This window comes from Anolis carolinensis, chromosome 1 (assembly GCF_035594765.1).
Source record: "Anolis carolinensis isolate JA03-04 chromosome 1, rAnoCar3.1.pri, whole genome shotgun sequence".
NCBI lineage: Eukaryota > Metazoa > Chordata > Lepidosauria > Squamata > Dactyloidae > Anolis > Anolis carolinensis.
The window spans coordinates 225513185-225535126 of NC_085841.1; the positions used below are offsets into that span (position 1 = coordinate 225513185).

Sequence of the window (21942 nt, forward strand, 5' to 3'; positions counted from 1 at the left end):
AAATCCACACATTCTATGGTTGGTTCTCCACATTTGCAGGTTTAACTTGTGTAAATTTGATTATTTGTGGATTTGATTAATATGTTTTTTCTAGGAATCTCTATTTCGTATAGCATGATTCTGTAGATTCCTAGAGAGAACACTTCTATAAGCATTTGTAGGTCCTCCAGTCAACTTTTGGCTGAAATTGACCATAAAATCATGCTGGGGAACCTAGATATGTGGTCTCTAAGGTACAAAAAAAGTAATATTTGTCACTTTTGCAGGGGTCCTGGACCACTAAGCTGCATAGGAAATATTCCCAAACCTTGAGAACATTAGTACCTTGAGCACGAAGTTTGGCCAGCTCTTCACTAAGTGAGTCCTGTGACTCTTCCAGTTGCCTTCTCTTCTGCTCCATATTCTGCATGTAATCTGTGAGAGACTTGATCTTGGCTTCATGCTTTGAAAGAGATCAAGAAAATAAACAAGGATGCAAAGGGAGATATGTTTAATGAAAAATTGAAGCACGTCTAAAATTAACCAGTGTGAAGGTATGGAGGTGGGAGAAAGAAGATAATAATCAATAACCTGTGAGATGAGAAGCTGGCAACCAGCAAGCTCTCTCTCGCTGGCATTCATCTTCCTATTGCAGTCTATCTGGGCACTCTCCAGTTGCTTGCTACGGTTCACCAGAGATTTCACCTCCGACTTCATCTTACTGATGTAGAGCCGTGCCATGGTGAACTCCTCTTCAATCACTCCATTCACATCTGCTAGCTGAATATGAGAGCAAGTATCACACAACATGTTTACCAATAGATTCTACTTTGTTACTTTAATTGAGATTTATAATTCTGCTAGACTTTTTAAAAATATCAAAGGATAAAAGAGAAAGAAACAAAGGGGGAAATCTGGGCTAGACAAACTAACCAGGTGTTGGGAGGATTTATTTTCTCGAAGCCAATGTCCATAAAATACATGTTCCTACATAACCAAAGTAGTGAGATCTTTTGACAACTGAACAATGCATCATGAAAGTTTATCTTTTCAAGCTTGGTAATAATCAGAATATGCAGAATCCAACCACGTAGACCAGTGATTCTCAACCTGTAGATCCCCAGACCTACAACTCCCAGATATCCCAGCCATGCCTGATACCAAAATTCTGAATCTCCTTCCCAAGAGGGACTTAACTTGGGCAACTCCATGCTCAATATCAGATGCCAAATTATGATTATTTTTTTTGGTTTTGTTAGACATGCTCTGAATGTTTCTGCAAGTTTCTGGACTACCAGAAATGGGGACTAAATTGCTACTTGACTGTGTTCTTCACTGCAAGCATTATATATTGATAATTCATTACAGCCTACATTACATTTTAGTGGATTGCCTTGTTCAGTTTTGTGGTGCTCAAAAGACAAAACAAATGTATTGTGGTATTAGTTCCCATGGGCAGAAAGAGCACTTCAGATGAATCAAGTGTTTTCATTTGGAGTTTCCTCTTCCGTTGCACAACGTGTAATGTATAAACTCCAATGCTCTCTGGATTTTTCATCTGAAAGTGGTCCCTGCTCAAAATAAAACTAGCTTTCAATGCTGTAAATCTGTCTTGTGTTCATTACCACTTCTAAGCTGATTATCACAGCAGGAGCAGAGACGTTGAAGAAAATGCAAAGAAAACATTACATTAATCAAATTATGACTGTATTGGCAGTGCTGAAGGTAAGAATGTTTGTCCTACTACTTGTAAGACTGGAAAAGGCTCAAAACCCATGTATTCTAAACTGCTACAGCCCAATATATTTTTGTTATGATTGCATAAATGTTATGCATAAATGTATAACTCAATCTTCTAATTACTAATACAGGATCTATATATAGATAGACAATACCGTGGCTGCGAGTTTCTTGAGAGAGTCAAGCTATGAATCACACACAATTACTTAATTCATACCAATGTAGATACTATCTAGAATCCACCTGCTGTCCTTCCAGTGACAGGCTAAGACCTTTTTATTCAGACAGACTTTCAAAGATGGAGGGTTTTAAGATCAAGTCAGGGGGTGCTTGGCTCTTAGCTCTGAATCACTTTTAAGGATTTTAATTATTTATAACAATATTAATATTTAATTCTAATTTTAATGTTTGTATTTCTGGGCTTTAAATTTTATTGAATTGGTTGTATTGCAAGCTGCTTTGAGTCTCGTTTGTAGGGAGAAAAAGTCGAGTATAAATATACAGAATAATAATAATAATAACCTATTTTATATAAAATGAATTTCAACCTTATAAAAATGTTTAAGGTAAAGGTAAAGGCTTTCTCCTGACATTAAGTCTAGTTGTGCCCGACTCTGGGGGTTGGTGCCCATCTCAATTTCTAAGCCTAAGAGCCGGCGTTGTCCGTAGACACTTCCAAGGTCATGTGGTCGGCATGACTGAAAGGAGCTTTTAAGCAGAGGCTGGATGGCCATCTGTCAGGGGTGCTTTGAATGCAATTTTCCTGCTTCTTGGCAAGGGATTGGACTGGATGGCCCATGAGGTGTCTTCCAACTCTATAATTCTATGAGTGCTGTTACCTTCTCGCTGGAGTGGTACCTATTGATCTGCTCACATTTGCATGTCTTTGAACTGCTAGGTTGGCAGAAGCTGGAGCTCACCCCGCTTCCTGGATATGAACTGCTGACCTTTTGGTCAGCATGTTCAGCAGTTCAGTGGTTTAATCCACTGCGCCATTGGGTGAAACTTTAGTTCAACTTTATAATCCATTCGTGTATATACGAAGTGTTGCCTGGATGTCGAAGGGGCTGCTGTCCCCCTGCTTTTCCTTTTCCTCCTCTCATACCTTCTTCACCCCTTCCCCTCCTTCTCCCTTTCTTTTCCTTCTTTTTCTCTTTTCCTCCTCCTTTCCTCTCCCCTTTCTCCCTTTCTATAGCTCTGAGAGGGCCTACCTCACAACATCTTCCATGGTAACACGGCTCTCTTTGTGACTCCTTCCTTCCTTCCCCTGATACACATGTCACCTTTCCCAGTGATGCCACAGAGGGACACTTCACCTGGCAATATCCTTTGTAGTAGAGACAGACATAGACATACTTTAACTTTTATATAGAGAGATTTTAAAATATCCAACGCACCGTTTTAACATCATTGGTACCAATAATTCCTCCAATCTCTCCCAGGTCCTTAAGCAGTAAATTCAAGATTTCAGTAGCTCTCTTTTTCTGGTGATTACTGAGCTCCTGCAGTTGTCCCAGTTCTCTTTGCGTCGTGCTCAGGGCAGACTGCAAAACAAAGCATGGGTAGCATTAACCACCAACTCCAACTTTGTCAAACAGTGATCACCTTTTTTTTTTTACAACAACAGGGTTTTCCATCACGATGCTAGTAGTTATTCCAGCATACATTAAAAGTTAAATTCATCTGCCTGAACCCTCAAGGGTATAAACAGTCACAGTCAATCCTACAAAACAGCCCCATGTTTATCACAAATTTTAATTCAGAACATGTACATTAATTCATATCTGTACTTCTATACAGTAGAGTCTCACTTATCCAACCTTCAACAATACGTTTTGTATTATCCAATGCAGTCTGCGTTCACGGGATTGAACTTTTTATGGATTTAACTTCCAACAATCTTGCTACTGTAAGCTCATTTTATGCAATTCTATCTTTATTTGCAGTCAATTTTTAGTAGTCAATGTTTTTGTAGTCAATGTTTTCAATACATTGCAATATTTTGGTGCTAAATTCGTAAATACAGTAATTACTATATAACGTTACCATATATTGAATTGTGTATTTAACTGCTTTTTCTGTGGATTTGTTGTAAACATGATGTCTTAGTGCTTAATTTGTAAAATCATAACGTAATTTGATGTTTAATAGGCTTTTCCTTAATCTCTCCTTATTATCCAACATTTTCACTTATCCAATATTCTGCCGGCCTGGCCCGTTTATGTTGGATAAGTGAGACTCTACTGTACTTGTAAGTTGTGATTTTGGTTCTTGTTTTGTTTTATTGTGGTTGTTGCTAATAGATTCATTTTCTTTTGTCCCTCTCAATGTGCAGATCTCTTTCTCGAATCTCTTCTGCAGACTGGAAATAGACTGAGCATCAAAGCTATACCCATCTGTGTCTGTATTTTATTAGGTATGGCATCTGATTTTATACTTTCGGTGCCCTCCTGTAGGAGTTATTCCTAGCACCAATGTTTCCAGTTTTTCCAGGCTCAAGTTTTGGAGATGCTTATTTTGGAATCCCTGCAGGCGATTTTAAAATTGTACTTCCCTAAAGAAGGCCATTAAGTATTTCTAGGCTGAAATCTGTTGGGTTTTTTTAAGAATAAGGCTACCTTTTTAAACACTCTGACACATTGACTCTTTTCTATATCCCTTCTGTTGGGTGTTACTGCCCTCTTGGTTTTTTTGCACTATTTCTAAAACAAAAACTTGTTAATAATTCCTATTTCGAGATTTTTTTTGTGTCATGAGCGACTTACCTCTGGTGTGACAGAATTGACCAGGGGACGCCTGGATGTTTGATGTTTTACCATCCTGTGGGAGGCTTTTCTCATGTCCCTGTATGAGGAGCTAGAACTGACAGATGGGAGCTCAACCCGCTCCCCGGATTCAAACTGCCAACCTTTCAGTCAGCAGTCCTGCCAGCACAAGGGTTTAAGCAAGTGGTTCTCAGCCTGGGGTCCCTAAATGTTTTTGACTTTCAACTCCCAGAAATCCTAACAGCTGGTAAACTGGCTGGGATTTCTGGGAGTTGCAGGCCAAAAACATCTGGGGACCCTAGGTTGAGAACCACTGGTTTAACCCATAGTATCACAGGGGGCTTCTAGATGATCATTTATAATTTCTACTTTTAGATGATTGAACCAGTTTTGCATTGCAGTTATGTTTCAGTGTCATCCCTTTTTTATTCTACTGACAGTTTTATCTCTATGTACACTGAAAATCTGGCTTACATATTTCAAAACAATCAACTAAACTGGGAACGTAGGCATTTTCATTTCTTTTTGGTTTGTACTATTATGGGATGCAATAGAGGTGATGTGTTCAGGAACACATAACTGCTGGAGAAGAAACTATTGAAGACAATATTCATTTTCTACATACTTCCCACATTTCTACACCATTCTTTATTAGAAAGGGGGGGGGGGGGACTACTGTATGCTTAATAAGAATAGAACATAGTCACCAGTTCTTTTTTATAGAATATCAGTATGAAACAAGAATACAAACAACCATAGTGCAAAGAACAAAAAAAATACTTGAACTGAAATGTCAAGGAAAATATAAAGGTCTCTGCCAAGTGCCAAAAAGACCACAATGGCAAGGGCATTTGCTAACAAGCATGAAGATACATGGATCAACTAGTACTTAGGTGGCATTGTAAGTCAAGCTTAATGAAATTCTCGTTAACCATTTTTTCAGCAAAGAAAAAAATCCTTCCCTATTCTTTTTCCTTGTATTTTTTCTATCTCTGTGTTACACTCTAGGTAAAGTTAAAGGTTTCCCCTTGTCATTAGGTCTAGTCATATCCGACTGTGGTGGTTGGTGCTCATTTGCATTTTTAAGCCAAAGAGCCGGTGTTGTCTGTAGACATCTCCAAGGGTATGTGGCCGGCATGACTGCATGGAGCGCTGTTACCTTCCCCCCAAAGCGGTACCTATTGATCTACTCACATTTGCATGCTTTCAAACCACTAGGTTGGCAGAAGCTGGGGCTAACAGAAGGAGCTCCCTGGGTTCCAATCGCTGACCTTTTGATCAGCAAGTTCAGCAGCTCAGCAGTTTAACCCATTGCACCCCTAGGGTTCCCTCATGTTATACTCTACATGGGCACAAAAAATAAGCCCCATTCTCCAATGAAACACATAGAATACTTCCTTCTCGTATCAGCTCTGGCAAGACATACTTAAACAAATAAGATATAGAAAGAGACACACAATTTCAAGATTCAGAACAAGGACAGGAAGGTCAAAGCAAAATAACAACATAACTTCCATATTCTAATGCTGCAAAAAATGTTTGACTATTTACAACCAATGCATAGCAGCTTGCTAAAACATAAATTTCAATCACCCCAACTGCTCTGAATGTTTGGCTTGTGCCATGTAAAAATAACTCCTTTTATTTAGTTCTGTGCTTACTCATTAGCACAGGGATAAGCAGGCATACCAATGCATCCATGCATTTGCACACACAAACATTCACACTAGAGAAAGAGAGACAAAAAGAGAGATCAAAATGATTAAATGGTTCCTACTGTTTTTTGCGCAAGTTCCTCTGCCAGCTGTTCATTAGATCTCAACTTGTCCTCCACTTCTTGTGACTTCTGGTCATAATTAACTGCCAATTCCTCCAGAGCCTGAAGGACTTCTTTCACTTCTTCTTTAGCAGCTTCATTCTCAATCTGGAGGCGGGTGAGTTCCTCTTGGATCTTCTCATAATCCCTTCTTGTGGAGGCCAAGAGCTGCAAAGAGACAGGCGCATTATAGTACAATAATGCCTGGGTTAGAAGACAAACCAAGGTGAAATAGCCAAAAATATTTAAAATGGCCAGAAGGTGGCAAATGATATGCAGATTGAGTATCTCTTATGCAAAATGCTTCAGAACCAGAAGTGTTTTGGATTTTTTTTTCAAATTTTGGAATATCGATATTTTTATATATGCACATAATGAGATATCTTGAAACCAAATTTAAGCATGAAATTAATTTGTTTCATCGTACCTTATACACATAGGGTGAAGGTAATTTTATACAGTTTTTAAAATACTTTGGTGCATGAAAACAGGTCTCTGTACACTGAACCATTAGAAAAATGGTGTCACTATCTTAGAAATATATGTGGAAAATTTTGGATTTTGGAGTATTTCTGATTAGAGATAAGGGATGCTTAACTTGTACAGCAATGTTGAAATGGGTTTGTGAAACATGAAAAGATGGTTCTTTCAGTGAAGCAGTACAATGAAGAAAAGATGCAAAAAAGGATTATTAGTTTCCTCCATAAAAAGTCTTCTAAACCTGCTTCTTTGCAGCATTTGTTTATTTATCAATATGTATATGTATATGCGGCATCAACTTATTGCCTTTGTAAAGCAGCCCTGAGTCCCCTTCAGGGTAAGAAAGGTGGGGTACAAGTGTGGTAAATAAATCTATACACATAATAAAAGTGAAAATGTGTATGTGTGTATGTGGCAGGGGTGTCTGCAGTGCTGGGGAGCCACCAAAGCCCTCCCTCCACTGACATTGCAGGTTACAGTGTGCACCACATCCCAGGGTGCCTTTCTCTCTCCATTGGTGTGGAATTTGCATGACCCCGTCCACTGTCTCTCCCTTAACCCTTTCCTATTCTTTTCTATGGCACACAGCAATTGAACAAACTAGAGAGAGAGGTTTGGGGAGAATTCACCATGATTTATAGGAGTTGTAGGGACTGAAATGTATAGTTCACCTGCCATCTAAGGGCACTCTGAACCCTACCAATGACTGACCTGGAATTAACTTGGCACACAGACCCAACACAATCAACTTTGCATACTGGGGGACTTTGGGGTGACTGACCTTGGCATTACAGAGTTATAGTTATAGTTCACCCATATTCAGAGAGCAATTAACCCAGCCAACATAGGGTCTGCACCAAACTTGTCACACAGACCCAACATGGCTAACTTAAGGGTGATTGGCCCACAGTTTTGGGAACTGCAGTTCACCCACATCCTTATGCATTTTCTAATGGGAGCATTCATAAAAAACAAAAGGAAAGATTGGTTTTTTTCTAATAACACCCCAAAACAAACAATGCCTTTTTGAAATAACCCGGGCACCGCCGGGTCCCCAAGCTAGTAAATAAATAAACAAAAGAAAACATAATTGGTAAATCTACAAGAAACTGTAATCGAAGCCTTAGAACAAGAATGCTAACATAGTTCTTAATTAAAAGCCCAACAAATGTGCAAACAAGAGAAAGCAGAAATATACATTACATTTAAATACTCTAATCAACATTACAGCAGCAAACCAAATCAAATTCAATCTATTTAGTTTAGCAACATGTTTACACAATAGTAGCAACTTTAGAGGATCTCAATACTATTATTCAGCACTTCGCTCAGCAGTCAAACAATTTGGTCTGAACTATGAACTTCTCCTGCTGAACCCCTTCTGAACCATGAATCCCTCCTGAACAATGAGGCTGGTTGGTTTTGTTAGCCATTTTCTTCCCCATATCTAAAACTGACCTTGGATTGACGTTTTCGGATTGTGTGATTTTAACTGTCTTTACTTGCAATGTTTTAATCTGTTTTTACTTGGGATGTTTTAAATGCTATGGGTTGGCCATTTTTAACATTATGATCATTGTTCATATATTATGTTGTAAACCGCTTTGGGTCCCCTAGGGGAGGAAGGCAGTATATAAATGGTGTAAATAAACAAATACATAAATAAGCACTGTTTTCAAGTAAGCAGTATTGTTTTAGTATGAACATTTTTTTTAAAAAAAGTAAAGGGAGAAAATCCAAATGTTATTTTTGTGGTAAGAGGGCATTCTGTACCCGCTTGTCACTGGACACAGCAAGTGTAGTGAAACAGGACTATGCTATTTCTTTTTTGCAAAGTAAGCCATAATCATTACCCAACAATTTCATTATGCTTAAAGCAAGGGTAGCTACTCCTTGTGCTACAACTATTAAAATGCTGTTTGGCCAACATTTCAAGTTTTTTTAATTGTGTCAGAAGCGACTTGAGAACATACTGCAAGTCACTTCTGGTGTGAGAGAACTGGCCATCTACAAAGACACTGCCCAGGGGACGAACGGATGTGTTAGCTGGGAGGCTTCTCTCATGTCACCGCAAGCTAGAGCTAACAGATGGGAGCTCACCCCCATCTTCGGGATTTGAACCAGCAACCTTCAGGTCAGCAGTTCAGCCGGCTCAAGGGTTTAACCCATTGCACCACCACCGCCCCTAACATTTCAAGGTAAATCAACCTGATCCACACATTCCAGGCCAACTCATGGACCAAAGTAGTCCATTTCTGTATTGACATATCCAACTTTTGCAATTCTGTTTTCAGCTACAACAACTTACCCAAATGCATACAATCTCCATATTTTTAAGATTTTTGAAAACAAATTGGAAAAGACACATTAAAACATTTTTTCTAAAAAAATATATCTCGAAATGGGGTGGAATTGACTTATAGATTAACGCAAAACCAAAACACACTGAAAATTGCTCAACCTGTGTATCTGTACAACTACAAATAGGAGAATTCACCAACGCCATCACAATTGTCTTCATTATTTGCACTCCTATTTACCTCATCTTGATCCAACATCTGTTGCTTTAGTTTCTCAGCCAACTGACTCTGTTGATTGATCTCATCATCCTGTGACAGAAAAAGAAAGTTTCACTTTATATTTCTGCTATATTTTCACTTGAAACAAATACAAAAAGCAGCTGATATATTTTCTAGCTGATTTTAATTTGTTGAACAAAGAAGATATCCAGGAACAGTTCAATTGTGAGAACATGCACCTGCAATCTCCAGTGGTATAGCCCAATGCTTCTCAAGCTATTTGGTGTGTGTGTGTGGGGGGGGGGGGCAATGTTTTTTTCTTGTGCTAGGGAACAGCACTATATTCATGCCAATTGGCTAGTTGTTTTTTTTATATCTTAAAAGCTTACCAGGGAGTGACAGTCAAAGGCTCAGTGACTGGCACTGCTGAATGGACCATCACTTTGAATAGCATGGTAGATAGTCCACACACTGTTTTATAACCACAGTGAGAATGAGGCTTCAGATCAACATCATAATCTATAGTTCTTATGCAAACTGTCTAGCTACTACTACTGTCAAAGTCAGTGGTTCCCAACCTGTGGGCCCCCAGATGTTTTGGCCTACAATTCCCAGAAATCCCAGCCAGTTTACCAGCTGTTAGGATTTCTGGGAGTTGAAGGCCAAAACATCTGGGGACCCACAAGTTGAGAACCACTGGTCTAGGTATCATAGAACATGAAGAATCCTCTTTATTCTTAATGTAAAACAAAGTAGAAGCTTCGTTTAAAGAGGAAAGTCAAGTGAAAGCCTGTGTTTATATTATTTAAACCCCGTGTTGCCCTTGAAGTAAGCAATTGTTTACTATGTTATAACACATATACCTATTATTTGTTCGTTCCTTATATAACAGCAGTGAAGAACATGTTACTTGCCTGTAACTGTGGTTATCTGAGTGGTCATCTGTGCCCTCACATAAATGGGTCTCACTTCTGTACAGACCCACACATGTTCCAGAGATAAACAGCTTTTGGCAGGAACCCTGACCCTTTCAGGCACAAATATGAATAGCACCAAGAGCTGTTCCCCCTCAGTTCTGCTATCTGTGGATAATAAGCCAGACCTGCAGAAAGAGAGTGGGGAGGGAGGGTTGTGTGAGGGCAGTGATGACCACTGGGAGAACCACAGTTACAGACAGACAATCTGTTGTTGTTCTTTGTGTTCTCCATGCCTCACGCAAATGGATGATTAGCTAGCTTACCATACAGGAGAATCAGTTGAGGACCAGTGACAGCACTGCACTTCCAAGGAATGGTTCAACCCAAGCTCTACTATAGTGTTGGAAAAGATTGAAGACTGAGTCCCAGTACAGGAAGTTCCCAAGTTACAAACAACTTATAGTTAAAAAGGGGGTGAAACAACAAGAAGTGAGAGGGATCTACCCCTCAGAAAGGAAATTCACTCCTGAAAGAGTTATCATGGGGAAAGGAGGCTTCCACTCAAGCTTTATCACCAATTCTTGTTTCCAAAACAAGCCAAATTTTTCAAAATCCAATTATCACAGGGATAGAAAATGAGGTGGAATCTTCTGAACAGGAGCATTGATAGCAAAACGAACCAGGCATGGGCAAACTTTGTCCCTCCAGGTGCTTTGGACTTCCAACTCCCATAAATCCTAACAGCATTCTGTGTGTGTATCTACGCAGGTGCAAGACTCATTTGTGTCAGGCACAGAGACCACAAAGAAAAACCCAAGCTCGCCAGGTTTTACAATATAGATTTTAAATCATCTACTGTTTGAGGCATGGGGTGATATTACTGATTGTAAAAATATTATTTGTACACAAGACTACATCAATGTCCGACAAAGAACAATTCAAAGGAAATTGTTTATAGATACCTTATCATCCAACTGTCTATAGAGACTGGTGATCTCGTCCTCAAATTTCCGCTTTTCCTCCGCTGAAATACTGGCAACAACAGGCATAATGTTATCGATGATGGGTGTGTTGTCGCATGGCTCCAAGTTCTTTTGGTCCTTAGCACTGATCTGCTCATCCTCAGGAACAGCCTCTCCTGCAGACATATCACATTTCAATAGAATCTGTCTTAAATTTGGGAATTCATTGAGCACATTTCCAAAGACATTTTGAGAGCTTAGTCTACAGCAGGCATGACCTTCTCATTTTTGCTGTCCTCTCATCATAAAGACACAGTGGTCTTATGCAGAAAGGACAGGGGAGGAAGGCATGCAGCAGCTGAGAGCCCTGTTGAGTGCTCTCAGCTACTACATGTCTCGCCCTCCTCCCGACATAAGCAGCCATCCTTATGCTGAGAGGACAGCCCAAAGAAGGTACAAAGTAGCTGAGAGCCCTCTAGAGCACTCTTGGCCATCACCTGTCTTGCCCCACTTCCGGCATAATGCCGGTAAAACAGCCCGAAGATTAGGGAAGGAGGATCAGGGCAGTCGCCGCATGTCTCGTTTTCCTCCCAGCATGAGGATGGGGTGAGCAGCCCATCTCACCCAGTGCGTGCCTGGCCACTCTTCCTCCTGGCTGGCCCTCTTGGTCGGTCCCACAATGCAACCCCAAGGCAAAAATGTTTGCCATGCCTGATCTACAGGAATTGTCTTTATAGGTCACCATATCTCAAAATGTCATGAAATCAGATTTAAATTCAGTTCACCATAAGGATCGCAGTTAAGTTGTCAGAATTATTTACTGCTGGGATATAAAACATACTTTGGAAATTGCCCCTTAACCAACCACAAATTCACAACACATAAGATTATTGTATTGTAAATTCCTGACACTATACAAATATTTTTCATCTAATAAGATGCCACCGGGGAAATTTCATTGTGCTAATAAAGTAAGATCACATTTATTGTGCTAATAAAGTAAGATCACTGTGATCTGAGTCTCCAGAGGCAACAATGGAAAATACATCACCCAGTAACTGGCTAAAAGAAGCAGATGACTACAAACAATTCAGGAAGAATGAAAAGAAGGTAATTAGAAAAAAATGGATTTCTTTATTTTATTTTACATTTACACAAAACAAATAAAGGAACAAATATAACCAGTGAAGTGTAATGTGTGGTAATGACTAGCAAGGAAACTGAACTGACAGGAGAATATCTTTGTCTCCTAAAATCTAATTTTTGAACTCTGGTACTAAATCACATGTATACAATATAACTATAATAACTAAGCATTTAATGTTTGCTCTGATAATGAGCATCATTTATCTTTATGATCACAAACTCACTTAACAGACCTAGCAACAAAATAGAAAGTAATTTTAAACTGACTTGCAATTATCTACTATGAAATGCATTTGCTATGATTTTTTCCAAAAAAATTTTTTTTTCCACCAACCCTTTTCAGTTTTCAGGTGTGCTTTAGGTGTGCACATTCTGAGAGCCACTTTCATATTGATATCTTATATTTTACATCTCATATTTACAGTAGAGCCCCGGTCATCCGAGATAAAGGGGCAGGCCCAATCTCGGATGACCAAACGGCTCGGATAGGGCGAGGGCTCACTGAGGGACACCCCCCCCCCGGATCTCCCCCAGCCAGAACCCCCCTCCAGCAACGGCCCAGCCAAGGAAAACCCACGGCACGCTCCTCACCTCTCGGAGGGACAGGCCTTTCTGGAGCAAGGGCCTGTCCCTCCGAGAATGGTGGGAGCGCTCCATGGATCTCCCTCGGCCAGGCCCTCGCCAGAGGAAATTCCTTCGTTCCTTATAGAATCATAGAGTTGGAAGAGACCTCAAGGGCCATCCAGTCCAACCCCCTGCAAAAAGCAGGAAAATCTCATTCAAAGCACCCCGACAGTTGGCCATCCAGCCTCTGCTTAAAAGCTTCCAAAGAAGGAGCCTCCACCACTTCCTGGGGGAGAGAGTTCCACTGCCGAACAGCCCTCACAGTCAGGAAGTTCTTCCTGATGTTCAGGTGGAATCTCCTTTCCTGTAGTTTGAAACCATTGTTCCGCGTCCTAGTCTGCAGGACAGCAGCAAACAAGCTTGCTCCCTCCTCCTTATAACTTCCCCTCACATATTTGTACATAGCTATCATGTCTCCTCTCAGCCTTCTCTTCTGCAGGCTAAACATACCCAGTCCTTTAAGCCGCTCCTCATAGGGCTTGTTCTCCAGACCCTTGATAATTTTAGTTGTCCTCCTCTGGACGCTTTCCAGCTTGTCAACATCTCCCCTTGCCCTCGCCCCCTGGGAAGCAGCCCACGAGCATCGCTGCCTAGCAGCGTTTGTAGGGTGCCTCCCAAGGGGCAAGGGTTCAACCCAGGTTAAGCAACTCATGAGCACCGCTGCAGCTGCGATCGCAGGCGCTTCCAGGGCGCTTCCTCCTCCCTCTCCCTCTCCCTCTCTTGAGCTCCCTTTGCTCAAGAGAAGGAGAGGGAGGGGAAAGGGCGCCCCCGGCGGTGCCTCGGATAATACAGAGCCCCAGTTAACAGGCTCGGTTTACCGGGGCTCTACTGTAAATAGTATTTATTTACTGCTTATGCACTTTATGAGGCCTGATCGTCCATCTTCCCTATGGGGTCTATTTTACTTGTGTTTTTAATCCATTTTTTTTTTAAATTATTTCTAGTGTGTTGAGTTTTTATGATTGCATTTGGCATTGAATGTTTGCCTTTTGCTTTGGAAGCCACCCTGAGTCCCTTCAGGGAGAAAGTACAGTAGAGCCTCGCTTATCCATCATAAACTGGCGGGCAGAATGCTGGATAAGCGAAACTGATGGGTAACAGGGTGGGTACTCGCTCACCAACCCTCCCAGCACCGGGACCTGGCAGGGTGAGTGAGTGAGTGAGAGAGAGAACAAGCGAGCGAGGGAGGGCCTTTGCCGCCCTCTTTCGCTCACCCGCCTCCGCCCTCCATCGGCTCCTTCACCACGTTGGGTCCCGGCAGCACCAGGGCCTGGCCTGGCAAAGGAGTGAACGAGCAAGGGAGAGCCTTTGCTGCCCTCCCTCGCTCGCTCGCCTCCGTCCTTCGCTCACTCACCCGGCTGGGTTCCGGCAGCACCGGGACCCGGTGGAGTGAGTGAGTGAGAGAGTGGGGGGGGGGGATTTGCCTCGGATAATAGGGAGTGTCAGATAAACGGAACTCAGATAAGCAGGGCTCTACTGTATTATTATTATTATTATTATTATTATTATTATTATTATTATTATATTGTTGTTGCTGTTGTTGTTATTGTGTATTCCTACATGGCCGGGGGTTGGAATGGATACCCTTGTGGTCCCTTCCAATCCCAAGACTTTAGAATCCCATACTTAATCCTACAAAATTCCAATGTAAATGTTCAATTTTTTAAAAAAAATGAATTGCTCCCCCCTTTTCTTGGCAAATTATCAACTCAATTCATGTTGTTTATTCGTTCAGTCGCTTCCAACTCTTCGTGATCTCATGGACCAGCCCACGTCAGAACGCCCCGTCAGCCGTTGCCACCCCCAGCTCCTTCAAGGACTCAATAACATAATTGATTTTAATTTATTAGTTAATTTTGCAGCTTTGGTATAAGTTAGCATTCAAAGCCATTTGTATGGTAGCTATGTCTGAGCTTCAAAATATACTAAACAACAAGTGAATCGTATCTAATTCCATTCATGTGTTTTGTTTACTTTTGTTCTGTATTTTCCTGGAAAGATCATTTATGTACTTACAATGAAGCAGTTTCTGAATTATAGCAGTAGCTGTAAAGTTTGTTTATCTGTTCAGAAGAACAAGCCAATTTGCAGAACCATGGATTGCAAGCAAATTTCAACCCATATATTTCTGATTTTAGTTTGTTGGAAGACTGCAAACTATAGTTTGCCAGTTCAGACACCATGCCAAACAATAATTTAGTTTCCTTATCCATAGTTCAGCATATCGTTTGCACCCGAGTTTACTGTATAGTGTAGGATGCCACACCAGCAGTTTCAAAACCAACAGTTCATGATTTGTGTGTGTGTGTGTGTGTGTGTCAGAAGCATCTTGAGAAACAGCAAGTTGCTTCTGGTGTGAGAGAATTGGCCCTCTGCAAGGATGTTGCCCAGGGGACGTCCAGATGTTTTGATGTTTTTATCATCCTTGTAGGAGGCTTCTCTCATGTCCCCGCATGGAGCTAGAGCTGACAAAGGGAGATCATCTGTGCTCCCCCTGGGTGGATTTGAACCGGTATCCTTCAAGTCAGCAACCCAACCTTCAAGTCATCAGTCCTGCCAGCACAAGGGTTTAACCCACTGCACCACTGTTGCATCAACTCCAACGGTTCATGATGCCAAGAATATTATTAATATTAGCACAGACATCTCATCTTGTTTTAAACCAGAATTTCCTATTATGTCCAAACTGAAAAGCTTCAATTTAAACCTTGCTAACTGGCTTAGGTATGAAGTAATTCATCACTGTAACAATGCTTTGCCTAATCAGGAAAGTTCATTGTAATTTATTTGCAGTGGTATTGCAATTATTTGGCAATCTCCCTTTTTAATTTAAGAGCTCGACAGCTGCCTAGTCATTAACAGTGGGTCATGATTTCTTACCATTTCTCCACCTGTTTAGCTCCATCTCCAGATGCTGGATAACATTCTTCAGTGTCTTGTTTTTTTCCTTCTCCTTCTCATATTTTTTCTTCCATTCTTCAGCAGTCAACTCAAGATTCACTGAGACAGTATTCTTAATAGTCTTGGCTCTATGCAGGGAAAAACCAAACAAGCACTAATTGAGTGTCCATAACATTTTACAACAATTTTTTTGTTGTAAGTTTACTGTTGTTACTGTGCATCATCGTGTATTATTTTGATGTGTTTGTACTCATTTGAGACATTGAATGTTTGCCTTTTTGTTTTGTGTCTGTAAACCACTCTGGGTCCCTTTGGGGAAAGAGGGTGGTCTAGAAATTTATTATTATTATTATTATTATTATTATTATTATTATTATTATTATTATTATTATTGCAAACAAAAAAAGCCGCCCCGTTTCTTAGTCATGGACTTGGTATGTTTTTATTACAAAATGCAAACCAAAAATATTTCACTCCTATCCCTACTGAGAAATAGATCCCACTGGATTCAATGCAAATACTTCTAAATGCCCCTGCATTAGAATGTAACAGCAGTGAATTTTGCCTTCAGAAAAGGATATGAATAACATCTTTTTCCCAATATGTTTTTATTGTAAACATAGGTAGAATAATATCAAAATCTATCACCATTTCAATATATATATCAAATGTTATTTTCTTAGTATTCTTAACCTTGCTCTAGTAGCTGCTTTCAGTGTTTTGGCTTGTGAACACAATGGGCATACACAGACATATACACACACTCACTCTCACACATTCATTCGTCCTTGAATGCATTGCTTTGGCTGCATATACCATAGCCCACATTAGCCAAGGCTGTGCTGATTTAGTCTGGTCCAAAATAGATCTGCCTACCAAATGCAAATCTCATATTTTGATGTTGAACGCAAAAAGAAAGGGCATTGTCAACAAATAAGAAAATTGGTATGATAATGCAACTGTATTCTGCTTATCTAATCAGAAAGTGGCTCATATGTTAAACCTTTAAAGTGATCTTCATCTTCTGCCCTGTCAAAATACATTCTCAAAGTACTTCCAATTTTAATGCTGTCTCGAAAATCATAAAGAGAAGTCTTTGTGCTCAGGAAGTTTTAGGTATGTTTAGATATACTGTATTTGTATATCTGATTCACACATTTATTGTGAGGACAGCTATTCACATCAACATTGTCCCTGGAAGATCAATAGAGCCACATTAGGCTCCAAGCCAGGAAACCACTGGTGCATAAAATTAATCACAAAGCAAATTCTTTTGCTGTATGTGCAATTTTATTCTTGAGTGCTTTTGAGAAGAACTGTTGCAATATCGCTGTTGTTTGCTGGCAGAAGGCTTCAGATCTAACCCCAGCAATCTTTTCTTATCCAAATTCGATTTATTACCTTTATTTCCTCCCAGTACACTCTCAGTTCATATGAACAATTTCCTTATAATCATTTTCAGTTTGGATTTCTCACTAATACTCTTAGTGAAAGAATGGAGCATATATTCTAACAGCAATAAAATTTCTAAGCCTTGATTAGTGCAGATTATCCTTAAAAAGATGTATAGCACTGCTATATGCGTATTTATTTTAAGAATTAAGTCCCATTGAGCTTGATGAGGCTTACTTTAAGGTAAACATTTACAATTGCTTAGTCAATTTAGTTTTAAGAAATCAAAACAGGCAATTATTAAGACATTAAGTGTTGCTACACATAAGCATGATGTTTCATTTTTATTGAAAGCCATGCCAACATGTAAATCTAATTTTTTTTTAGTCAACTTGGTCAAAATCCAATAATCATGATAAATAACAGATGTAATCTCCTTAGAAACAGACATGTTGGCTTACCTTTGTCCAAACATTAGAGTGGATTTGGTTTCTGCTTCATTGAAAATGGATGGGGAACAACAGATGACAATGGTGGTCCTACAATTCCCACCTAAAGAATCCTGAAGAATCCGGGTCATTTTGCTGTCTCGATATGGGACGTGCGTTTTCTGATTAAGAGATGTGAGACAGGTTTTTTAAATACCACAATATATAATTCAGAATTCAATCAATCTCAAAGACATAAGACTGTTTTCAAATTTCTAAGATGAGTATGCAACATTTAGATAAAATACACTGCTCTTAGTCTTTGTACTGCCAATTGCTATATAGCTGATCGGACATGAAGGTGAAAGTGGATCCAGTCAACAGTAAGCATATTTTCTTATCACTTGGCAAACAGGAGAAATGAAAATAGAATAGTCATCAACATTGTTGGACATGAAACGGATATTATTTTGTCTTACGCATTAAATCTCAGTTACATGAAACACAACCAAAAGAAAGCTTAGAAAATGAAGAGCCCTATGATGTAAGCAGTGCAACCAGCAGGACACTTGGCCTCCATCTACATTGCATTTTATGGATAAAGTGGACTGATATGATGCAGTTCAATGCAGTTAAACTACATTATATGAGTCTAAATTACATTATATGGCAGTGTAGATAGGGTCATGGATTTTGTAACACTGGGCTTTTGGGAAGCTGGAAATTATTAGCTAAAATGACTACTCATATTTTCTGGCGTATAAGATGACTGGGAATATAAGACGACTCCCAACTTTTCCAGTTAAAATATAGAGTTTGGGATATACTCGCCATATAAGACTAATCCTCTTCCAGTGCACACCACATAAAAAGACTATCAGAGTGATAGCTCAAACACGCCTCTTTCACCCATCTGGCCCACCCTTGTATCCTATTACCTTACCTCCTTCTCTGCCTCTCAGATCTCGCACATACATGCCTGCGTTGCTTCACTGCAGTCCTCAGGAGCAAGATCTGAGAGGCAAAGAAGGATAATAGGATACAAGGGCGGGCCAGACGGGTGAAAGAGGCATGTTTTTCTGGGAACAGCGGCGCTCTATCTCTTTTTTCCATAGTCTGCGCGTCCTGGATGCCTGCAGCTTGCTCCACCCTTCACTTACACCTTCCTAGTGAGGCGCCCCCTCACCTTGTCATCAGGACTACATTAAGTCACTTCTTTCCACAAATCCTGGTGAGTGGATTTTCTTCTACCGTACTTGTACAGCGCTGCCCTTGCTGCTTTCATACGGTCGCCTCATATGGTGGGGATGCAGCCAAGGCTGTTTTTGGGCTCCCCCACCATATGCGGCAACTGCAGATTCCCCAGTCTGGCTCAGAAGTTTCAGCACCCTCCCTATAAGACAACACACAGCATATAAGATGCCCCCTGACTTTTGAGAAGATTTTCCTGGGTTAAAAAGTAATCTTTTATCTCTAACAATTGTCAAAATGTCTTCTAATTACACTTGTAACACAGCAAGAGACCACTCTTTTTCCAATGTAGCATTTTTGTTGCTTATTTATAGTAACACAAATATGTCCTCACTAAAGGGAGAAATTTGACATGATTAAATGCTGCTTCATTATGCTAAGCAGAGGATGGCATCCATGTCAGAAGGGCGCTTAATCCATCCAAAGGTTTAATATGAAGTTTCTGTCCAAGGTGCTGAACTGTATCCCAAAGTTTGGATCGAAATGCACAAAGTAGATTTGTCAGTCCACTGACATGGAAAGCACCAGCTGTCCAACACGCATGAGAAGGACAGGTTGCTTACCTGTAACCGTGTTTCTTTGAGTGTACTCTGTGAATTCACACTAATGGAGAGACTGCGCCTGCGCAGGTTCCAACGGAAACTCTTCCCAAGCTAAAGTTTAAATTTTTGGCGGTAGCCACGCCCCCCGTCCCCAGAGGGCATATAAGGCGGCCCTGGGCGCCTGCTCTCCAGTTCCTGCGCCGCCAAGGCAACGAGAAAGGAAGAGGGTTTGCCAGAGGGGAAGGAAGAGCGGGCTTGTGTGAATTCACAGAGTACACTCGAAGAAACACGGTTACAGGTAAGCAACCTGTCCTTTTTCTTCGTGTACTCTGTGAATGCACACCAATGGAGACTAGCACGCTTAGGTCCCGGATGGTGGGACAAGGCAAACCTTAATCACAAGTTGATGTCCAAACACATCTTTATTAAACATAAATAACATGCCCCGAAGGACCCGTATAGTAACACAAGCATCATGCCAAGAGAGGAACTTGGTAGGACACCAAATAAACAATTTCAAACATGAGGAAAAAACAAGTACTGTGCATTATCTCCGAAGGGGAGAGAAGGAGAAGTACATAAGGCACAATGGTTCAGGAAAACAGTGCAAATTAGAACATAGATATGGCACAACGAGATGGCCAAACACGGGGACATCTGGTAAGAAAGAACCATTGAGGAGGGACCCTCCAGGGGGCCGAGTGGTAGGTAAGTTTCGAGGATAAATTCCTCAGGACAAACAGGAGGACAAAACCGATCTAGCAAAGGCTGAGTCTTTTAAGGCTTTTTGGTCTATTCTATAGTGAGAGACAAAAGTAAGGGGGTTAGACCAGATCGCCGCCTTACAAATAGAGTCTAGCGGGATGCCCCTCAAAAAGGCAGTTGATGTGGAAAGACCTCTCATCGAACGCGGGCGAACGGACGAGGGAGGTGGACGTTTAGCCAGTTCGTAGGCAAGTTCAATGGCCTGAGCAATCCAGTGAGATAACCTTTGCGAAGAAATAGGATTACCCAGCTTATCTGGGGCATGGGCTATAAAGAGTCTTTGAGTCTTACGAATGTCCTTGGTGCGGTCCCGATAGAAGAGAAGAGCCCTACGGACGTCGAGGAGATGCAGCCTCCGTTCCAGAGGAGACGAGGGGTTCGGAAAGAAAGCGGGGAGGACAATGTCCTGGTTAAGGTGAAAAGCCGAGACCACCTTGGGGAGGAAGGTGATGTCCGGGCGGAGAACGGCTCGGTCGTGATGAAAGCGAAGATAAGGTTCATCAACCCTAAGGGCCGCCAGCTCCGAGGGTCTGCGAGCCGAAGTTATGGCCACCAGGAAAACTACTTTCCAAGAAAGTAGGCGCAGGTCGGTAGATGCTAGAGGCTCGAAAGGAGAGGAAGTTAGCTGGGAGAGCACGAGCTCGAGGTTCCAGCCTGGCGTAGGTGGCTGGGAGGGCGGACGGATGTTGTTGTACCCCTTTAAGAAGGTTTTCACAAGATGGTCAGAGAATAAAGACGGTCTACCATGTTGCTGGAAACACCAGGAAAGAGCAGCCAGATAAGACTTCATAGAGGAAAGCGAAAGCTCCTGATCTGCAAGAGTCATAAGAAAGTCCAAGACTATCGGTACCGAGGTCGGAAAAACAGCGATGTCCCGGGACCGGAGAAAAGCACGGAAGCGGGAGATTTTATAAGTGTATGACCTGGTTGTAGCCGGCTTGTGGGCCGCCCGGAGGATCTCCTGCAGGTTTTGCGGGAGGGAGGTCAGGCGAGAATTCTCCATGCAGTGAGATGTAGAGAGGGGAGATCCGGGTGCAGGATCTGACCGTTTTCTCTGGATAAGAGGTGTGGCAGAAGAGGTAGAGTGAGAAAGTTCATTTTGGAGAGGTGGAGAAGAGCCGGATACCAAGGCTGTCGAGGCCAAGCTGGTGTTATCAGGATCACCGATGTCGAAATCGACCGGAGTCTCTGGAGGACCTTCGGTATCAGGGGGAACGGCGGAAAGAGGTAGATCGGTTCCGACGACCAGTCCAGAAGGAAAGCGTCTCCCAGACAGCCCGGAAAGGAGGCCGGAGGAAGTCTCGCGCCGTATCGAGGTAGTTGCGCGTTCTGGGGAGAGGCAAAGAGGTCCAGAGTGGGGAATCCCCACTTTCGGAAGAGAGAGAGAAGAGTCTCGGGATCGAGCATCCACTCGTGGGAGGAACTCGTCATCCTGCTGAGGGCGTCCGCCAAGTCGTTTTGGATCCCGGGAAGATGGACTGCCAGGATCTGTACGTTGCGGCTTATGCACCAGGACCACAGCTGAGAGGAAAGGAGCATCAGCTTCCTCGAACCCGTGCCACCCTGTTTGTTGATGTAGAAGACTGCCACTGTGTTGTCCGATTGAACGAGGACAGACTTCTGGGAGATCAGGTGGGAGAAGGCTTTCAGAGCTTTGAGGATAGCGAGAAGTTCGAGAAAGTTTATGTGATTGGTCCTTTCGGAACGAGACCAAA

General features: G+C 41.6%; 1 protein-coding gene across 1 annotated transcript in view; it reads right to left on the reverse strand.

The window, feature by feature from the left end:
• kif5c (kinesin family member 5C) overlaps window positions 1-21942 on the reverse strand; it is a 116942-nt gene that overhangs the window by 22843 nt on the left and 72157 nt on the right. Inside the window, exons 10-17 of the mRNA XM_003224979.4 lie at window positions 17703-17851; window positions 15829-15977; window positions 11179-11354; window positions 9321-9389; window positions 6262-6468; window positions 3117-3263; window positions 571-759; window positions 325-442 (exon numbers count right to left, since the gene is read on the reverse strand). Coding sequence (XP_003225027.1) covers window positions 325-442; window positions 571-759; window positions 3117-3263; window positions 6262-6468; window positions 9321-9389; window positions 11179-11354; window positions 15829-15977; window positions 17703-17851 — 1204 coding nt within the window. The remainder of the gene's footprint in view (window positions 1-324; window positions 443-570; window positions 760-3116; window positions 3264-6261; window positions 6469-9320; window positions 9390-11178; window positions 11355-15828; window positions 15978-17702; window positions 17852-21942) is intronic.